The sequence below is a fragment of the Falco rusticolus genome, chromosome 5 (genome assembly GCF_015220075.1).
Source record: "Falco rusticolus isolate bFalRus1 chromosome 5, bFalRus1.pri, whole genome shotgun sequence".
In the NCBI taxonomy this organism is placed as follows: Eukaryota; Metazoa; Chordata; class Aves; order Falconiformes; family Falconidae; genus Falco; species Falco rusticolus.
Genome location: NC_051191.1, coordinates 66609448 through 66629147, shown reverse-complemented (window position 1 = coordinate 66629147; position 19700 = coordinate 66609448). Strand labels below are relative to the sequence as shown.

The 19700-nt window shown below is 45.0% G+C and overlaps 1 protein-coding gene across 5 annotated transcripts in view; it reads right to left on the bottom strand.

Annotated features, from left to right (window-relative positions):
- The window catches only part of DENND5B (DENN domain containing 5B), a 118841-nt gene extending 99364 nt beyond the window's left edge, over positions 1 to 19477 (bottom strand). For all 5 annotated transcript variants that reach the window (XM_037388961.1, XM_037388957.1, XM_037388959.1 and 2 more), the window contains exon 1: positions 19325 to 19477. In XM_037388961.1, coding sequence (XP_037244858.1) covers positions 19325 to 19436 — 112 coding nt within the window. In that variant the 5' untranslated portion in view covers positions 19437 to 19477. The remainder of the gene's footprint in view (positions 1 to 19324) is intronic.
- Positions 19478 to 19700: the final 223 nt, after the last annotated feature.

Genomic DNA, 19700 nt, shown 5'->3' with positions numbered 1-19700 from the left:
TTTACTATTTTGGGTAGCACAAACAGAAAGCTCTCATGCTAGGACTGAGAACACAAACCCAGAAGAGCGCCTGCCTGTTCTCACAAGGAAGTTACATAGTCTTCTGTCTTGGTCTGTTGGTTGTTAGTTACAGAGTCTTCTGGCTTGCTTCTCAGAGGCATCTCAAACATATTCAAATATGACGTTCAGTTACTCCTAAACAATTTGAGGTCTCTGCCTTTTTGCCTTCAAAACTTTGAAGAGTTGGCATTCATCCTGAACCAAAGCAACATGCATTTTACATTATTAAAACAACCTTCCTGCTCAGGCTTGAGCCTGTGCCCTCCAATTTCCTTCTCCACCTCAATTTATCTTCCTGCAATTTAAATCACTGTTACAGCAGATGAGGTTTATCAAGTTTATCAAACAAAAACAGCCGCTTCTATATCCACAGCTCCAAATGAACTCAAATGGAAGGCACTCATTTGAACACCACTCCTCCCCTTCGCAATTAAAGTAACAACTAATTTGGTAGGACGTTAGTCCCCTGCCATCCCACAAGGCAGGCTGAAACCACTCAGCGTTGCACTGGTTCAGAACCATCCAACTGTACGTCTGAATAACTGCAGCTTTCATAGTCAACGCTTTCATTGCCCTGTACAAATAACACATTTTTTCCAGTAGACTGAAGGAAAGACAGAACATAAAGCTCCTCGGGACTACAGTCAATGCCACGTCAGGATTAAAATTTAGGATGTAGAGTCCTCTACTATACCCTTATTCTTAGAGACACAAATAATGCCTCTGTGTAACGGGATGTGAAAACTCTTGGCTTCTTCTTGCAGCTCCCAAGCAATCTCAGCTTCCTTTCTCCACAAAGCTCTGATCAGACCAGAGGCATTCTCCAGAGCACAGCTTGTGCAAGCGCCTGCCTGGAAGGCACTGAGTGCACACACGCAGACCTCTGCAAGGAAGAAAATCCCCGCAGTGGCAACCCGTGCTACCTGCGGTAAGCAATTCGTTTTTGCATGTCAGACACGTGCCCAAATGTCCCAAACTGACTCAGAAGAAGGAAACAACCCACCATCATGACCAGGTCAAGAAGGCATTTCAGTGCTGACTCTACAGTTCACACAGCATTTGCTCAGCATTTTTCATCATCTCTCTGCAGCTTTGAATGCCGCTGACTAGCAAAGGCAGGGGTTGAAACTGCAATGCCACGGCTTGTTGCAGCTTGGCAAATTCAATTACATACAGCAGAATAGTTCTCCTCTGATGGGGCCAATACTTCTTTGGTTAAACCAGCTAAATCAGCTGCTGTTTCTATAAATGATGTTTCCACCGTTTTTGTCCTCACTCTTGAATATTTTCTCCTCCCTCCCCTTCTTTTTTTTTTTCCCCCAAAGGTGTAGAAGATTACAAAGACCACACAAAAAGAGAAGATACACAGGATCATATCGCTACCACTACAGCAAGTTTGACAGTTCCAAGGAGCAGTATATACATATGTTGCCAAAAGCGTGGAGACCACAAATAGACCCTAAAGAGCATGCTGGCTTCTTAAACTCAACACTCATTTAAAATATAGTGATAACACAACCACCTAGAAGTACTTGATGCATCATCAGTGGCTACTGCATCCCTTTATGAAAATGTTTCTTAAACAAAACCCTTTCAAATTTAATCTGCTCCTCTTAAGCTAACGAAGACACTTCCGTGAAGCTTGTTGTGTCACCCTGTATTTTAGTGGAAGACAGGCACAAGTTTCTCAGCTTTGGTAATTTAAAAGTTAACTGTATGAAAATATTGGGCTTCCTCAAGTATATTTCCAAAGGTCCCATCTGGGTGTTAGGACTCAACACCACGGCACTGTTACACCTAAAAAAACACATGAAGTTTTTCTGTTGCCTGAAAGGAATTGGAGGCAGCTGGGTGGGCTCATTCCTGAGGCATATACTTGATAGCTAAACCACCACGTCTCCAAAGAAAATCACCAGCATCAACTATCCTAAGATGGCTAGATTACATGGCAGGACCTGACAAGCCCTTTCTTGGCAAAATATTTAAACTCTACAAAATGGCCAGGTAGAGTACCTAGGAGCCTGTATCAGCAGAAGCAGCCTGTGATGACTGCCTACCATGTGTCAGCTCCGATCCCGTGAGAGCTGGGTACACTCTCTTTTAAGTTAACCCCACTGACCAGGAATGCTGCTTCTCTGGACCTCAGGTATTTACCTGGAGTGTTTTCCAGGCTTGTTGTGCCACCCCTTGGACCTTGAAGACCTCAGCTCCTCAGAAGCAAGACAGGGACTTTGCTCAGCAGAGGTGCTCCACACCAGCTGCAGAACCACCTCTGACAAAAAATATTCCTGATGTGTTCAAGGATGGGATCCCCAAAGAATCTGGCTGCTGTCTTCACCTCTCAAGATGAAGCCTGAAGAGTCCCACACTTAAGGAATAAACGTGGAGGCTAGGAAGAGGTGGAAGAACTGACCTAGGAAGCCACACCACTGGCAGATTCCACAGGCAGTCAGGGGCTGCTCTGCAGGAGCCAGGAACAGACTTCAGAGGAACATCTGGCAGAGGAGCAGGATACTACCTCCTGCAGCAGAACGCTTGGTAGAGAACCAGGCCACCACATCAAAGGCAGTCATTTTATTAGTTTAATTCCCTAAAAAAAAAAATCTTCCTCTCTTCACAGCTGCCTGTACAGAAGGACATCCCTCCTTGCTCAGGCAGTGCTGGCTCTGGTGCAGAGCGGTGAGGAAAGCCAGGGCAGGGCGTCGGAGCCGCTGTGCTGCTCGCCAGCCGATGGCTGTGTTCCCACCTGCCCAGCAGCAGGCAGGGCTGGCAGCCCCCTCTCCCGAGCCAGTCCCCGGCACCATGGCACTCACCAGGGCCAGGAGCCAGTCTGGAGAAAAGGTTAAATCCAGGAACGGCCAAAACAGAGCACTCGGGCAATGAGAGCAAGAGCCCCCCTGCTGCTTCCCAGTGGTCTGCCAGTGGCTGGCAACTGGCAGAAATAAAGAAAAAGCGTTGGTGGGAAATGCTGGTTTGCAGGAGGGTGCCGAGATGCCCAGGATGGCTCCGGAGGCAGGCCCTTCTGGCACAGGACATGGGCTGTTGTCTTTTGGGGTGGGTGGAAGGTGCCAGTTCCTTTTGGCTGTTGCCACAGTCTTAAAGTGACATTCATCGGCAGCATATTAACTCACTTGCCACAACGAGGGGAGCATTGCACTTCCAGCCCCATATTGTGACGCACGTGTGTAGCTGCACAGCTACGGCAGCCACAACAGTCGCTCCCCTTAATAAAAAAGAAAAATGCACCGTAAGGGTGCTGGGAAGGACTGGATCAACCCCTGCCGTATTGCACCAGGAGAGCAACTGGCTAAATAAATAGGCAGGACAGGACTGTGAGCCAGGATCTCTTTATCAGTGCTGGCAGTCCTGTTTGTCTCCAGCTGGAAAGAAGAAAACTGCAGAGGCTTTACTCATTATTTCTGCTAAGTCCTGCAGCAGGATCTTTTCCTGCCCTCCAGACCTGGATTGCGCAGCCCTGTGCTACCTCCAGTAGTTATACATAGAAACAATCCATTAACAGTCAGGTTAACACATGGCACATAAATAGATCGTACTTGTCAGCAAGTCTAAGCCCTACAGGTCGACTGGCCATTCTATTTAAGAGACTCCACCGTGGAATCACTGCAGGAAAATAGGACTTTCCAGTCTAGATTACAGGGGCACAGTATGATCAACTATTTCTTCTGCTGTTTTTAAGAGAGCACAAGACAAAACTTCAGCACAAGTGAAAAAACCAAACGAAGGCTGAACATTATTTCTTCTCCAATCCTGCTTATTTTCTTATGTATCAGAATAAATGCAAACAACCTGAATGCAGCCAGACATTGTATTTCAGACAGGCTGATGTAGACGCTGGAGGAAAGAATAGAAAACACTTGGGGTGTAAGTACATGTATTCTAAAGTACAAGTATTTTAGAAGACATCAGCCCACCACTAGAGGTATTTGGATGTGGAGCTTGCCCGAGAGAGGGCAAAAGGGGAGTCCTGCTATTAATAATCTGTACTTAAGTTTTGAAATTAAAAGCTCAAATACAAAGGCTCAGCAGTTCTCAAGAAAAAAACACCCAACTTTTTCAGCATGCAAGTTGCATCCTTTCTCCACAAAAACTTGCTTTTAGAAACAGATGGCAGCCTGCAAGACCTACAAATCCTTTGTCTGGAGTGGCAAACTAGGCCCTATTGCCCATCAAAGTCAACTGTCACATTGTGAAGCACTGACCCTAACAAATCCATTATGTTTCTTTCTACCACAATGCTAAACCAGACAAAATGAGTCAGACTTAATAGGAAAGGGTGAGGGATTTAAAACCCCTTTCCCCCCCAATCCCCACAGAGATAATGATGGGGGGAGAGTCTGCATTGACCCCTCACTTACAAGCCCTGCAAAGGCTGCCGTTAAGGCTGCCCCTTTGGGCTGGGAGCATGGATTTGGGTCTGAAGCATTTATGCGGCACTGTGCAATGGCTTTGAAATCAGCACACTATGTCAGTCAAACTACCCACACAGTCAAGAGCACATATCCCAAGCAGGGAAGAAAGGCCCTTATGCTAACTGAATAATTAGGTCTGATATGCTTTGTAGTTTCTCAGCCCTCCCTTCCCAGCTCTGCCAAAGTGCTGTGCAGGTACACAGCACAGAGAGGGGAAAGCTCTTCACAAGTAGCTGCAGGGAAGAGAATATAACGTGTTTTCTCCTGTCAGCTGAATCCAGGCGATGGAAAGAGAAATGTGAAGAAATTAGGAGCTCATACCAAAGACCTGCTGCCTTCAGTCAAGAGAGAAAACAACAGAGAAGCCTGCTGAGGTGGTGATGGACAGGGCAGCAGTGTGGAAAGGATGGAAAAGCCTTTTCCCTGCTATGAGTATTTGGTGCATCTTGACACACAAAAGGAAATACCCATCACTAGTTCTGTCAGCAGACACCTCCCAGCAAGGAATACTTTTGTCAAAGAGACAATCTCTCTCAGTAACAGTGGGTCCAGTTTATGAACTAACCAACCGCTTTCATCTTGCATATTTAAAAATGAGATAAACAAAAAAAGTCAATGCCCTCAGAGCAACAGATTGGTTGGCTTCTTCACGCTCACAGAAATGGCCTCCCATCCCCCTTCACCAGTTTTTAGCATAAAACGATCTCTCAAGGACATGGCAACAATGACGCTGAAATTCAAAGCGTTGAGATCAAACGCATGAAGCTGACGCTCATTACGGCTAAATTATGTCACCTATCTGAAGGCTCAAGCTTATTATTTAAGACAATACAATAGTCATTAATCACAGCCATTGTGTATCGCTCGAAAGGCATCTAAAAAGCTAAAGAATACAACAGAGATTTATTACACTACAGTGACAGATTTAATTACATGGTTTTCTCCTCAGTATCTCACCACTTGTAGTTCACCACCTGTTTGCACCAGAGGACCTGAAATAAACACGCACCAGCCCTTGAGGCTGGGCATGAGAGAGGGGGCTTGTGCTGAGCTTATGCCATGACTATTGTAGCAGAAGACCAGTGGGCAAAGAGAATGGACTGTTTTGGGGGGAGCTGGCAGGCAAATCACTCGCATAGAGCTATTGTTTTTCTTCTGAAGTTTTAAACTTCCAGTTTCTTTTCATAGATATTTACGCGCAGAACAAGTACACTGTTGAGCTCGTGCACAAGGAGAGACAACTCGCTGTCTTCTTCCTAAAGCTGCAGCACGGAGATTCATGCCCTCACCAACACAACAATGTATTTAAGCAGTATGTCTGTCTGCTGGCAGCATTCTGAGTTTGCATTTTCTTCTATAAATATTTAAAGTAGAAGAACTGTTCATGTTACCCACTTCGCCCGAAGTGTTTTGACAGCCATGTTCACCACATGACAATGATGTTCTATTTAACACTGCAGCTGCAGACAGAAGGATTTGGTTTCAGTTTTATACAACGTTGTGAAACCAATGACCTCCCACAAAATAAACCAGGTAATACATTTTTAAGGAGAATTTAAATGCATTAGCAAAACAATTATCAGTAAGCCACTGCAACAAAGGAAAACAGAAATGTAAGTCGTGAATGCAAGAGTTTGCTTAAATTTAGCTGCAATCCCTTTTTTATTGAACACATTCAGAAAGAGAAAGTAAAAGATGATCAACCCTACAAAAGCTAAGTAGCCTCTTGAAATGGTTTCTCTGAAGGACAGAATAATTTCCAAACTTTCTGGACCGCAAATTATCATCAGCCCTCAGAGACTTTTACACACTTTTACCAACCAGTTAATTGAATCCACTCAAAAGAAGATGATGGCTCAGCAGACTGCTTGGCCAGCCCTGGGGGAGGTTTGGCCCCAGCCTCTCTCTAATGTACTAAGGCTCAGCATAGTCTAGCAGTGACTAATCAAGAGTCAGCCCGTCACATCTGAAGATCACATTTTTTAAGTAGAGAAAGTCCAAGGAAACAAAAAGGCTTAAATAACCCAGCTGGTCAAACCCACACACAACAGCTCTGCTACTGTTAGTGATGTGAAGACGCATTTTAAAATGTTCACTTTAACATGGAATCACTTAAGCACTGCTTGGAAAAAAGTATGTATAGGTAACGTAAGAAAGAGAAACAGTCAGCAATGTTTATTCTTCCTGATTTCTGCCCCTGCCCTCCAAGTGTAGTCTCAGTTGCCCAGGGGCTCATAAATGCACTCGTCTATGACAAGCTTGCTGAAAGCACGGAGCGATGTCACTTTGGTATGAGCAGATTAATCAAGCGTGGATTGCCAGCCTCCCACTGTACTGCAAGGCAACGCCATCTCCTTCTAGGTTTCAGTGCAAAAATTCAGCTGAATATTGCCATTTTCCTCCAAGACAACTCATAAATAGAGTGATTAGCCATCCCTTACAGTGCCTTTTACTGGAGTTACTCAAAATTTAATGCACTTAATGGAGTTTTATGACTCTTTATGCATCATTAGCACTTTAATACATCAGAATATAGTTCTTGGTTCTTAACAATATTATCAGAAAGGTCAGAATAGCCTTTCAAAACAATAAAGCATGAGGATGAGCCAGTTCAGTTTTAAGTGTGAGAAGAAGGAAGATTTAAGAAGGAAAAAGAAAGTTGAGAACCCCCTTCCCCAGCATATTCTGCTGCTGTACCTCTCATTCAGTGCATTTGGGGGTGGGGGCAGAGCTTTTCCATAGACTCATCTCTTGGATGCAACAGCACCAACACAGCCGAGCTCCTACATCCTTTCATTGAGTTTGAGGAAGGACCTTGACCCAGCAAACAACCATCCTTGCATTGCTATTTATTGCCAAATGTGGCTTTGCTCCCACCACCTGTTATCACATTGTAAGAGCTGTAGCAGAATTGCTCTCCTAACACAGTTCACTTGAGCCTGAGAAGGAAAGATTACAAAAGGTGGCATTAACACAGCTGTATGGTTTCACAGGTATGGGTGAAGAGCACTAGGATTTACGCGATAGGACACCAGGAGAGAAACCACGGTCCTCTCATCTGTAGCTCCTTTTGCTCACACAGGCCTGTTAGCTCTGATCTTCCCTTCTTTCCCCTCAGCACCATGAGTTACCCCTTCATTCCCCGACCCACCAGATGGGCAGGAGGCAATGCACGCTCCGCTAGGATCCCAGCATTGTGCCCAATTAGCCTGCCCTGATACCTACGTGGAGGGGCCTCTCGTGCTTTATAAAATGCTTTTGCTTTTCCCATAGCCTTTGTAATATTGGAAGGTTAATTAGGATCTCTGCTCTAGCTGCAGGGACTTCACACCAAAAAAATCCCCCTCTTTTCAATTTCACCTCTGGCAAAATTAAATTGACCTATGGGCTCAGAAGTGGGTAGGTAAGGATACAGATTGGTTTTGGGACTTAGTTTTTTGACTTTTTTGAAAAAAAGGGAAACAGGTCTAGTGTGATCATGTTACCAATCACACAAGCTTTAATTTTGAGTGGGGTAACGCTACACTATTAACAACACAGATGGTCTCTCGCCAAGTGCCAGCTTCCTTTTTGAGCTATTCAGCACACCAAGAGCAATGCTGGGACACAGTCACAAGTCATTGCCACCAAGTGCTGACAAAATATTAACCACTAACTGAAACCCAAGACAGATTTTGAATTGCAAATAGTTTTCAGACCTTCACCACTCTTAAATATGACATATCTTGGACACTCCACTGCGATAGTTGCTCTGAGCGATTCACCCTCAGCTCTGGCCAGACCTAAATCCGCGCCTTTTCTCGCCAGCTCCTAAACGAACGCCTGTTCCAGCACTAGCACAGACCTGCAGGCGAGGAGCATGAATACATCCAGGCCCCAAGACAAGATGTTTTCTCATTCTTATTCCCGCCAAAAGCACAAGAGCTGAACTAATCGGGGGCCCGAGCCCCTGGGTCACAGCCAGGGCACCCGCGCCAGGGACCTCAGCTCTTTCTCACCTGCTGACAGGGACAAAGCAGGGCTGAGGGGTCCGAGCTCATTAAGGCAGAGTTTTCATGGGAAGTTCAGCCCACATTAAGCTAGAGGGGGGGTTTAGTTGTTTTTCTTAACAGTGTGTTAGACTGAGCAATTTTCAACCGGGCTCTTTCTTTCCCCTCCCAACTCACCACCCTGTGGGCAGCTCCAGGAAGAAAGAAAACAAAGACACAGGCAGAGAAACGACATAAGTTATTAACCAGAACTGCTATTGTGGAAGTTAACATCTCCCATCACCGTTCCCCTTTCGCTAAGTATGACAGCAGGCCACAGCTACAGCTGCCTCACCCGATGCAGATGTTCATATTTATACAGAGAAAAAATGATTACTTAATAGCATTCCTTACACCAGGATTCTTTAGCACTTAGTCACTCCTTGATTTGAGACAGAAACACTAGACTACACATCCCTGCTTGAATTAAGAGTCAAACAACATCTGCCATCACACTTGCTGAAGCCAGAAAGAGTCAACACATTTGCAAATGCTAGTAAGACAAACCTATCTTGAATAGCATCATCTTGGGAAAAGGCTCAAGCCCTAATTCATCTGTGCTGAATAATTGCTACCCTGACTTCCAGAAAAAAATATTCTCCCTTAATAGATTCATAACAATAGTCATTACAGACAAAGGTTGACAGCCAGAAAAGGGGTGCGTTAGAGACACCTGGTGTCATTCTTCCTGGCCTTGACATTCTTGAAGTGTTTACAAGGCAAAACGTACAGCAGAATACACCCTTCCAAAAAAGCTCTGTGACAGAGCATACATCCACCATCAGCCATTCTACAAAGCACCTGGCAGTTTTTAAGCCTTGAGAGTCATGACCAGCCATTTAATCTTTATATGTTCACACAAAATTTTAGGTGTTTGGGTGTTTCTGATGTTTTGTTTGGATTTTTGTTGTTGTTGTTGGGGGAAGGGGGGGGGGGCTGTGTTTTAAATAAAATGTGAGAATTATGCCCCAAATACTCAGTGCTGTGTATTTTCAAATTGTTATACTGGAAGAATAAACAAAGTGAGAAAGCACAACATCTACATTACAAAAAGTCCCATTCCAGAAACTGTGCAACAGTCCCTCATCCCTCCCACACCAGCCAGCATCACAGCTGAAGGTCTATGTTAACAAAGCTGTTGTTTCATTTTAAAGTATAAAATTGTTCTTAAATTTAAATTCATGTCAGAGTCTTGTGCAGCATAAAACAAACAAGAATACCAAGTGGGAATACTGATGGAAAAACATTATTGTGTGAGTAACCAACTAATCAGCAAATCTTCCCCTCCCTCAACAAAGAGAAGCCAAATATTTACTCAATTGTATATTACATTCTTCGCTCAAATACTTCATAGTTTGAATTTAAAAAAAATAGATGTTGATTATCTTTCATGAGACCAGAGGGCTCAGCAGAAGGTATTTACACCATCGGACTGGATTCATCTCAGCAGCAACCTGGAGAAAAATCAGAAGAGGTGGGCTTCTAAATCAGGGATTTGGACCCTCCAGACAGTCTCCAGGCCAGCAAGAACCTGGGCTCCAGAACCCATCAGACACCTAAAGTCAGCACAAGCAATACCTATTTGGACCATCACGGCAGCATCCTCTCCCAGCAGGCTCCAGCTGCATCCTGAATGTCAGCCAGTCCAAAGCAGACTGCTTGGCCTGTTTGATCAATATTTCATTGATAAATTACCAGTTAAGGGAGCACTTGGTTTCATCGTTTCATTACAAAATGTTCAGCCCTCTTTTTCAAGCACAGAAGTCTCAAAACACCTTACACCTGGGCAGCCCTGTGTAAGGAGCATTCATGGTGGCACTTGCTTTTCCCTTGTAACTATAGCTACTGCTAACAGGTAACACTGCATTTCATCACATGCCAATCAGTTTGTACGTGAAAATAGCTATGCATGGAAATGAGCATAGGTTTATATAGATGCTAAGGGGGAAAATGCAAATTTATACAAATAATTTCAGTCATCCATGAAAAGCAGCAGCCACTGCATACCCATGACAGTTGAGCTTTGCTTTTTTTTTTTTTAATCCTGTCATTGTTTACACAGAATGGTGTTTCAGATTAAGCCCCCTTACCCTTCCACATGTTAGTCTTTAACATGACAAGAGAATACCAAGAAGGGGACGGACAGAGGATTCTTCCAGCTTTCATGCTGTGCAACCTATCACTCACACAGCTTCAAAACACGATTTGACTCCATTTGATGTAAAGCTTGGGGGTTTTGATAAAAATTGCTACTACGTCCCAGAATTATTATTGCAGTTTGGTGAATAATATGACTGTGAAGCAAAGCCAAGCTCATGCTCCAAGGCACAGGGGAAGCTCACTCTTCAAGACCAACATTTAAACATTTACTCTGAACACAAACCAGGAACTGCTGACATTTCTGTATGAAATTGTGAAGGCTGTTCTCCAGTGAGAGAACAAGTTTTCTTTAAAGATCCACCAAAACCATAACCCTCTCACAATACTCTATCTACTAACAGTTAATTTTTATACTATCACTTGAAGCAGGTCACTGAGATCTAGCAAAGTCCTTCAAACCAGCTCTACAGAGTATGTATTGGCAATGGAATACTCTTTCCATTTCACTCTTTAAGCATCTGCTTGGTTGTTCTGTTGTTATTTTTCCAAATTTGGGTTGGTAGCTAGAGGAAGGAGGAAGAAACAGAACCTCATACCTTAAGCGAGCATGTTTTCACGTTTCCAGCCAGGCACCTTCATCAAACCTAGGACACCTAATGAGAAAGCTCTCAGCTAAGATGTAGTGATCAGACAGCTGAGTAAAACTATCTTTGACTCCAAGCAAGAAGCATAAATTGAGTTGTTTATATTTTCATACTGGTAATGTAACAGAAGCATCTTCCAGCCATGCCAGTACCTGACACCTCAGCAGTCTGTCACACATTAGTCATCTCCCCAGTATGTGTCTTTTATTGTGATGACCCATCAGTGTTCCTTCCCTAATTACTTTTGAAATTATCAATATGGCTAATGTGACCAAAATACCACAGTGAAGGCCTACTGTTTCCTGACCAAATCTGTTTTCCCTCAAAAACTTTTCCTACCATATATTTTTTCCTATTTTCTGTTCAAGAGGTAGATAATGAAAGAAAGGAAAAAAAAGGTATTTACGCTCAAAAACTTTTTGTGGATCCATATATTTTGACTGCTACAGTTCCTCTCCATACACACAAGAGATGGCTGAACAAGTTACTTGTAATCTTCTTCCCGTGTAGTCCTACATGATCTCAAACAGCACCAGCCAAACACCATGGTATTAACTGGATCAAAGTGCACATGCTGTTTTGTGGTTTTTCTTTTTCCTTCATTCACATTTCTCGTCGACTCCAACCCTCATTGCAACAGATCAGCAACTGCAGCGGGGAGCAGCGTGCCAACACGTATCCAGTGTCAGCCCATGCAGAGGCTTTGCAGACTGTGTGTTTGCCAGCATGTTTCAGGGACAAGCTGGCATTAAGGACAACTTGATTAGTCCATGACAAGCAGGTGAAAGGCGGCAGGCAAGAGAGCCCTGACACCCTTGTCCTGCTAGTTTGCATGCATCTCAGCCTCTCCTGAAGCAGCTCATTCTGAAGGTATTCCTACGGCAAGCTCCACACTGGCATAGGAGAGCTGTGGGCAGGGTGTCAGGGTGCTGGCACAGCTCCTGCAGCCCTGGGAAATCACTCTGGCGAGGACAGAAAGGCTTCATGGGCAAACAGCTGAGCAGGGAAATCAATATTACAGTCACACACTGCCCTGAGCAATTCTGACATATTTATGGTTTCTGTTCTCCCATTTTTAGAGGAGCAGGTATTGCCTTCCCCGAGATGCTGCCATCCTCCAGCAGCCATAAGGACCATCGCGGAGGCAGACATCACCACGGGAGCCTCTCTGCTGGCAACAGGCACCTTCACCTTCAACGTAGGCTCAAAAACACCATCTCTCCTCACGCTCCCTACAAACATATAGCCACGATGGCTTCATCTGGCACTGCCATGCTCTTCTGGATATGTGCACTTTTGCCTTTCAGTGCTCTTCACTCAAGGCTGTGGTGCTGGGGACCCCAGCTCTCCCCAGCTACCACACCACTAAGCTGCCAGGATGGGGCCAGTGGTGACTTCAAGCTGATGTGTAGGAACAAGATTAGGGTTGCATTTAGGTCGTTCTTAGAAAGGACAGAAGCTCAGCCGTTCTGCCTGCCAACACTTTGATTACTACTGCAGTTTACACTATGTGAAGGAAAAAAAGCTACCGACTGCAATATTAACAGGCCAGTTATTAGGATTTTCAATGAAAAAAAACCTCATGTACATAGTCACACGTTCTTCTGTGCCACTGCAACAGCCACTGGCAACAAAATAGCCTCCAAGAGTGCAAGAGGGTTTAGTCTTTCTAACTGGAAATTAAAACGGCAGCTTATCTGGAAAAAAAAAAGTACAATAAATTCTCTTTGATTTAGCATTAGTGAGTCAGTGCTATTGATAGGAATAATGATGTTTTTCCAGCCCAATCAATATCTTATTTTCAAAGGAATACAGTGTAACAAAAAAAAAAAAACCTAGATGAAGGCAAATGTATAACAGAATAGTCGCACCAGGGCTAGGGGAGCATTTAAATCCAGTGTCTCTCTGGCATATATGAAGATAAAGAATGAAAACACTATTATTAAATCATAAAAATATGTCACAGCCATTAGCAATTCCACAAATGGTCTGTTATCCAAGTGAGCAAGAGTTACTCCTTATTAAAGGTTATCGTAACTGGAGATGATACCTGTCAATAATATTGACAATTCTTTATAAAAAGCACTGTATCCTTTGGCTGCAGAAATCCTCCTACAGGAGCAAAGCCTTTAATGTATAATTCAGAAATCTTTAAAAAAAAAAAAATCAAATCTGTGTGGTGTTACAGTGGAATTCTGTTTTTCCCTAGTAGCAAAAAAACCCCCCCAAAAACCAAAAACCAAAAACCCACCCATGTTTTAAACCACTACAGCAACTATCCATGCCACCATCTTTAAAGATGTAGACAGCAGAAACATTATTTCTGTTTCAGCATGGAGTCAAGTCAGTCAATCCACAAAAGCAGGGATTATCTCCATACTCACTTTAACTAGAAGGCACCACTTTAGTTGTGCAGACTAAAATCAAAATATTTGTTTTCACATGAACAAAATACTAACCCAGCTCAGACTTTTATCAAACAGGTTTCTTAAATGTACACCCAGTGTTTCCTTGTTCGTTATGACAATTTACAAAACCCAACAGTTACTTCAATAAGCCAACTACTCCATCCAATCCCTTATCCATGAGACTTGCTCATTCCAGCCATGGAGTCAGAAGATTTAGCGCTGCATATGAGCATTGCTTCTTAAGCAGACAAGAGAAATGCTTGAGTCCCATCCCTCCCACAATCCCTATCATGATCAGAAATCCTAAGCAATCTACTACAATGGCTTCTGAGGAGCAAGTTAAACTTTGTTAAGTTGCACATAAACCATGTTCTCCTCTATTTGTACCACTCTCATCCATATCCAGGTTACTTAACCTGGACAATCCCTCCAAGAATGCTTTGTGCAACTCTGGACTGCACTTACAAATGAAAAGCAGAACTCCTGTAGCCCGCTCTTCATTTGTAGCGACTCAGTAAGCCATGAATAGGAACCGCAACTGTTTAGATATTCCTCGGTCAAGGGAAATTTCTCAGTCTATTTCCAGTAAACTAGGAAAAAACCCAATTACTTATTTTCAGCAAAGCCACGAACAGAAGAAGTTGCACTGCTGTAGTAATGGCACCGAGTTTTCTGGCACTGCAGGGTGACTTGGCACGCAGGAAGCGCAATGGAGAGCAGTGCAGGCTGCAGGGAGGCTCTGCAAGGCATGAGCATGCAGGTGCCAAGCACACACAAGGACAAAAAAGTCTTTTATCTTCCTAAAAATAAAAGCCTACTAGATAAGAAGCACAGTTAGCCAGACTGCAACATGCCCCGTTCAGTTTTCAATGTTGTGAACTGAAGTAGCATTTAATTGAGGGGAGAATTAATTACCATTAACTGGGTATTTGTAGGGAAACAGCATGAGGTAGAAGTAGTGTCTATTTTCCCCCGGACACTCAAAATTTCCAGTAAGCATGACCAGTGAGCACTCTGAGCTTTGCTGGTCATAAAAAGAAAAAATTAAGACTGTCTATCTTAGAAGTGATGCAGGCTTTCTACAGCTCTGAACCAGGACAATGTGTTAGTGGATCTTTACATTGTGGCCAAAACTAGACATTGCAAAATATGTTGCTAGACAAGATGCAATAACTACATTATCTCCTCACTATAAGCATAGTCTGGAAGTAACATTTTACAGTTTATGTGTGGAAAAAAGCTATAAAACTTTTCATTTCACACAGCAAGAGGCCTACCGCAACTCCACCAATATTCACGTTCCGAGACGCAGAAGGCATCATCCAACACGGTCCTTCAGGCTCTGGTTCCCGTGCTGGCGTACCGCATCCTCTCTCCCTCCGGACCGCTCTGGCAACAGCATCCTCAGTAGAGCACAGACCAGTCCTTCCACTTGGGAACAAACCACTCATCCCTAATTCTCTCTCTACTTTCCTCCAGAGCACTAAATTACTTCCCCAATAGAAGATATTTAATTTTCCTTTTAATCGAATCATATGTATTCTGGATTTTTTATAAACCGTAGTTTGCAACACTCCATAACAAGATACTACAAAATTTAACGTGCTTTCAAAGCGAAATCTAAAAGCCAGGAAAATCTCATGCCTTGCACATACACTTATAAAGTTCATACAGTATGACAAAATATGTAATAGAAACAATTTAATGAAGAATAGGGTCTTTTTGTTTAAGGCAATGTTACATATTTACTATAACGAGTTCATTTAAGCACATGCAATTCCAAAGCTGATAGTCTCAAAATGGCTTTACCTGAAAGAAGTAGGTAAGAAGATAAAAGTGAACTGAAATGTATTTTCCATCAGCCCTGAACATGAAAGAATAGCTCCCTTCATCCTGTGTTAGCGAAGTTCAACAGGGCACAGAAAGTAATACCGAAATTTTCATGCTTTTTAAGATATTTCACATCAAACACTCTGCTTTTCTTTTCTGACCTCTCCAACCATTAAGTACCAAGAAATCTTTAGATAATTTCCTTTCCTCCTTCAAGTCCCCAGGAAGATTTTTTTTTCTTCCATCTTTGACTGAGAGTTTTGTGGTAGTGCCTCAGGTGTTTTGACAACATTATAATCCATACACTACTTTGCTGTGTGCTTGGATACGCTACCAAATAGAGCAAAAGGTAAATAGCTTTTTACTTTTCAAAATCAATTCACTCAAAAACCAAAATTAATCCATTTGAAGAACCAGCTGTGGAGTAATTTCTATTTTAAAAAAAAAGGAAAATCTGTACCAGAAAACAGCATACAGGCAAAAAAAAAATCTAAGCAAAATGAACCATTTGCATGATGGAAAATTCTCATCCACCAAATTGATTTTAAGCACTGTGTATCCACAGGAACAAGAACTTCAAGCAGGTCACTCTTCCCTAAAAGCATGTCAAGGCCTTATACAACAGTAAAACCTTGATTTTATTTAATTTTGTGAATAGACCTAACAACTGTAAATGAGAATTAAAAAGGTAGTTCTTCACTCTGCCTCCAAGAGCATCATAGAAACATTTCACTTCATGCCTAATGCAGTTGATGAGGGCTTTTTGGTGTGGTTTTCTTTCTTCCCCCCTCTCCCGCCAACCTGCAGAGGGTTCACATGAAAAGAGATTCTGGGCTTCAGCCACCAGGCAAGGAAAGCCTTCACGTGGAGGTGGGTCCCCGACTGTCCCCAGCAAAGGGAGGGTGCAGGTCGGGGAGCTCCAGGTGACGACAGAGCTGACTCACTGGCAGCTACTGTGCACTCTGCCCGTACCCCGGTGATGTGAGTCTGTGCCTCAGCTGATCACCAGCACGTCCACCTGGAAGCTGAAAATCCCCAGAGGATTTTGTAACTTCTGCTTCTCTGTTCACATGAGAGGCCTCAGGGCAGCAGAAAAGCTCCTCATCTCATCTCCTCTTGTGCTCCTCTGCTTGGCCCTAGCACAGCTCCATTCAGTCCAACCTGGCTTGAGCAAGGTGCTTTGTGTATGCTAGCTCCTAAAGGGATTCACTGGTTTGGAGATAAGCAGGTTCTTGATTACTTTTTTGCTAAATGGGGGATGATCTGTGTAGCAGCTTAAGTAACAGCAACTTCTCATTGATGCTGTAACTTACCTCAGTAACTTCTTTAAGCACAACGATAGCAAGATGGAAAGCTCTCACAGCTGCGTAATTCAATACTGAAAGAATAGCATAATTTCTTTCTACAAAATGTTGTAACAGCATTTTTAGAAAGAAATAGTCTTCATTTGTGGGTTTCCTGTGATACAATAGACTTTCTGTTCCCTCAAGCATCTTTCTCCTCACCTATTCTGGTAATGAATTCAATCCTAGTAGCTTGGTTTATTGAAACCTGTAACAGATTTCTGGATGGAATCTCACTAATGCCTGCCTATGGTGGCATAAATACTCCCCAAGCTTTAACAGAAACATTTTCTCAGCTATATCTAAAGCCGGAGATAATTTTTCCATGCCTGCATTATATTTGTGGCTCACAGCACTCCCTGTTCCTCCCTAATATTTCCAAGTGCTGAGCTCCCAGCTGATAACAGAAAGCTCTTGTCACAGGTCCCTAAAAATATAACATTGCTGAGCGGCAATGTAAGTCCCATCACATTTCTGTTACTCCATTTCTTCCCCTATCATATCCCAACCCTCCTAGGTATTAAGAATGCCTCCCAAATTGGCATTACCAAAAATTTTTGTATGCTCAAACATACTGCTGGACCTTGCGTACTTTAAATCAGTTGCAGACATTTCTAGTTGTTATTTCCTATTGGGGGTGGGGGGAAATGGAAGAAAGAAGCCCCACTTGTGCTTTAAAAACAACTACTTGTGGTAATTTCTCTTTGAAATTATTCACGGTTGCATTATATTTTACAAATGGGCATATCCCAGGTGTGCAAAATGTCTCTCTAACTGAAAAATGAAGAGGGAGACCTCCTTTAGCTTTGAAATCTGCCTAGTGTTGCTGGAGCAGTTCAGCTAAACCTACTGAATGACTGCAAGCAATGAGCCCTGTAGCTGAGCCACCACGCTGCACGAGCCCACCGCGCTCAGGCTGTCCCTTGGGCAGCACTCCCCAGGAACACGCCTCCGCATCTCACTGGGAAACGGAGCAGAAATCAGCGAAAGACAAGCTGGAAAGTCTGGGTACTCATCGGGGAAGGCACAGCCTGCCAGCCAACACTGCTTTAAGAATAGTTTCTTTCAGATAAAAGACTTAAGAGATGACTCGAAGTTTAGGTAGCTGAAACCCCAATAGGTCATACTATGCAAATCAAACCCTGTACGCCATCAGCTGGGAGATGGCTTATGAGACAGTTTTTCACTAAAAGCAGCAAAACTGAAAACACACAATTGCATTCACTAGTACACGTGAAAAAGCAAAGAGAGGTTAAAGAACATTCGGTGAATGCTTCAGCTTTGAGACCCCAGGGCTACCTCCAGTGTGTGCTCGCTGCAAAGAGAAAGGATTTAGGTCCCCCACGTTAAGATAAAGCTCCTTGGAACACCAGGTGGTGTATCCACCCCTTTTACAGGTGACAAAAATATGAACTTCAACCAGGGTACATTGGTCAGTGATATCAAGCCTCTCTCTTACACAATCAGAAGGCAAGGTGCCTCCCGATGCAACAGCGTCGGAGCCCTCACCAGGATCCCCCCCCCCCCAGGATCCCCCCCCCAGGCAGAGGTGCACACCCTGGCAGCTGCCCTCAACTTCACTCCCATATGGTTCATTCGCCCGCAGCGTGAATGCATAGGAACAGGCAAACATACACACTTAAGTGCTTTCAGACTCCTAAAATGTTTAGTTTCCATGCAATTAAGCCCCGTTATGAAGCTTACAGTGATCCAATTCTGTATGTAAAAACCTGACTTACACGGTTCCTTTTACACAAACACAAGTAACAATCAGGTAGAAATACTGCCTGCTGCCCACATAATGAGCTCACACCCAGTCACGAACCCTACAAAAATAAACATTTTAGAAAATGATTTAGACCCCACAGTAGTAATTTTTTTTCTCTGATTCTGTAACGTTTGGGGGGCGGAAGGGGAAGGAAGGATGCAGGACGGCTATTTCTGAATAGACGTAATATGTGAATAAAGCAGCATAATTAAGGATGCTGTTCCATTGATTAATTCAGTTTTTCTCAGACATGCTCCCCCCTTCCACTGCAAGCAGGGAAGGAAACGCATCTGCCCCGACCGAAAGCGAGCTGGGTCACCCGGCCCCCTCCCATCCCCTGTCCCTCGGCACCCACCGGCCGCGGGCGGGGGCGGCCTTTCCCCTCCCACCGTTAGGGACCGGAGCCGGCGGCGCCGGCCTGCGGGGGGGCGGGGGGGGGCGCATCCCGGTGGACAAACGCCCCCCGCCGCCGGGCGGGCGCTGCCCCCCGCGGGATGCTCCGGCGGGTGCATTCCCCTTCCAAATCGCTCCCTCCCTACGGTTTCTGCCGGCTCAGCGACCCCCTCCTCCCCGCGCCCCTCCTCGGGGGGGGGGCAGACATTTTGAAGCGGCGGATCCCGAACGCCCGCCGGGCCGCGGGCGAGCCGCAGCAGTGCGGACGCGGGTGCGGGTGAGGCCTCCGCGCCGCGCCCGGTGCCGCCGGCGCCGCTCACCTGCCAGCTCGTCGGGCTCCAGCCCGCTCTCCGCGTCGATGCCGCACAGCACGAAGTAGTGGGCGAAGCGGCAGGGGGCCGCGCCGGGCCCGGGGGCGCCGCTCCCGCTCATCCCGCCGGCGGCGGCTCCCTGCGGCAGCGGCTCTGCGCGGCGGCGGGGGCGCGCCCGCGAGCCGGTCACGGCGCGCCGCCCCCCATCCCCGGCGGGGGCGCGCAGGCCGCGGCGGGCGGGCGGGCAGGCACCGAGCGGCGGCTGAGGCGGGCGGGCAGCGCGCGGCCCCGCTGTCAGCTGAGCGGGGCGGGGGGCGGGGGGCGGAGCCTCGCTGCCGGCCCGCCCCCGCGGGGCATTTAAACCCCCGGCGGCGGCAGCGCCTCC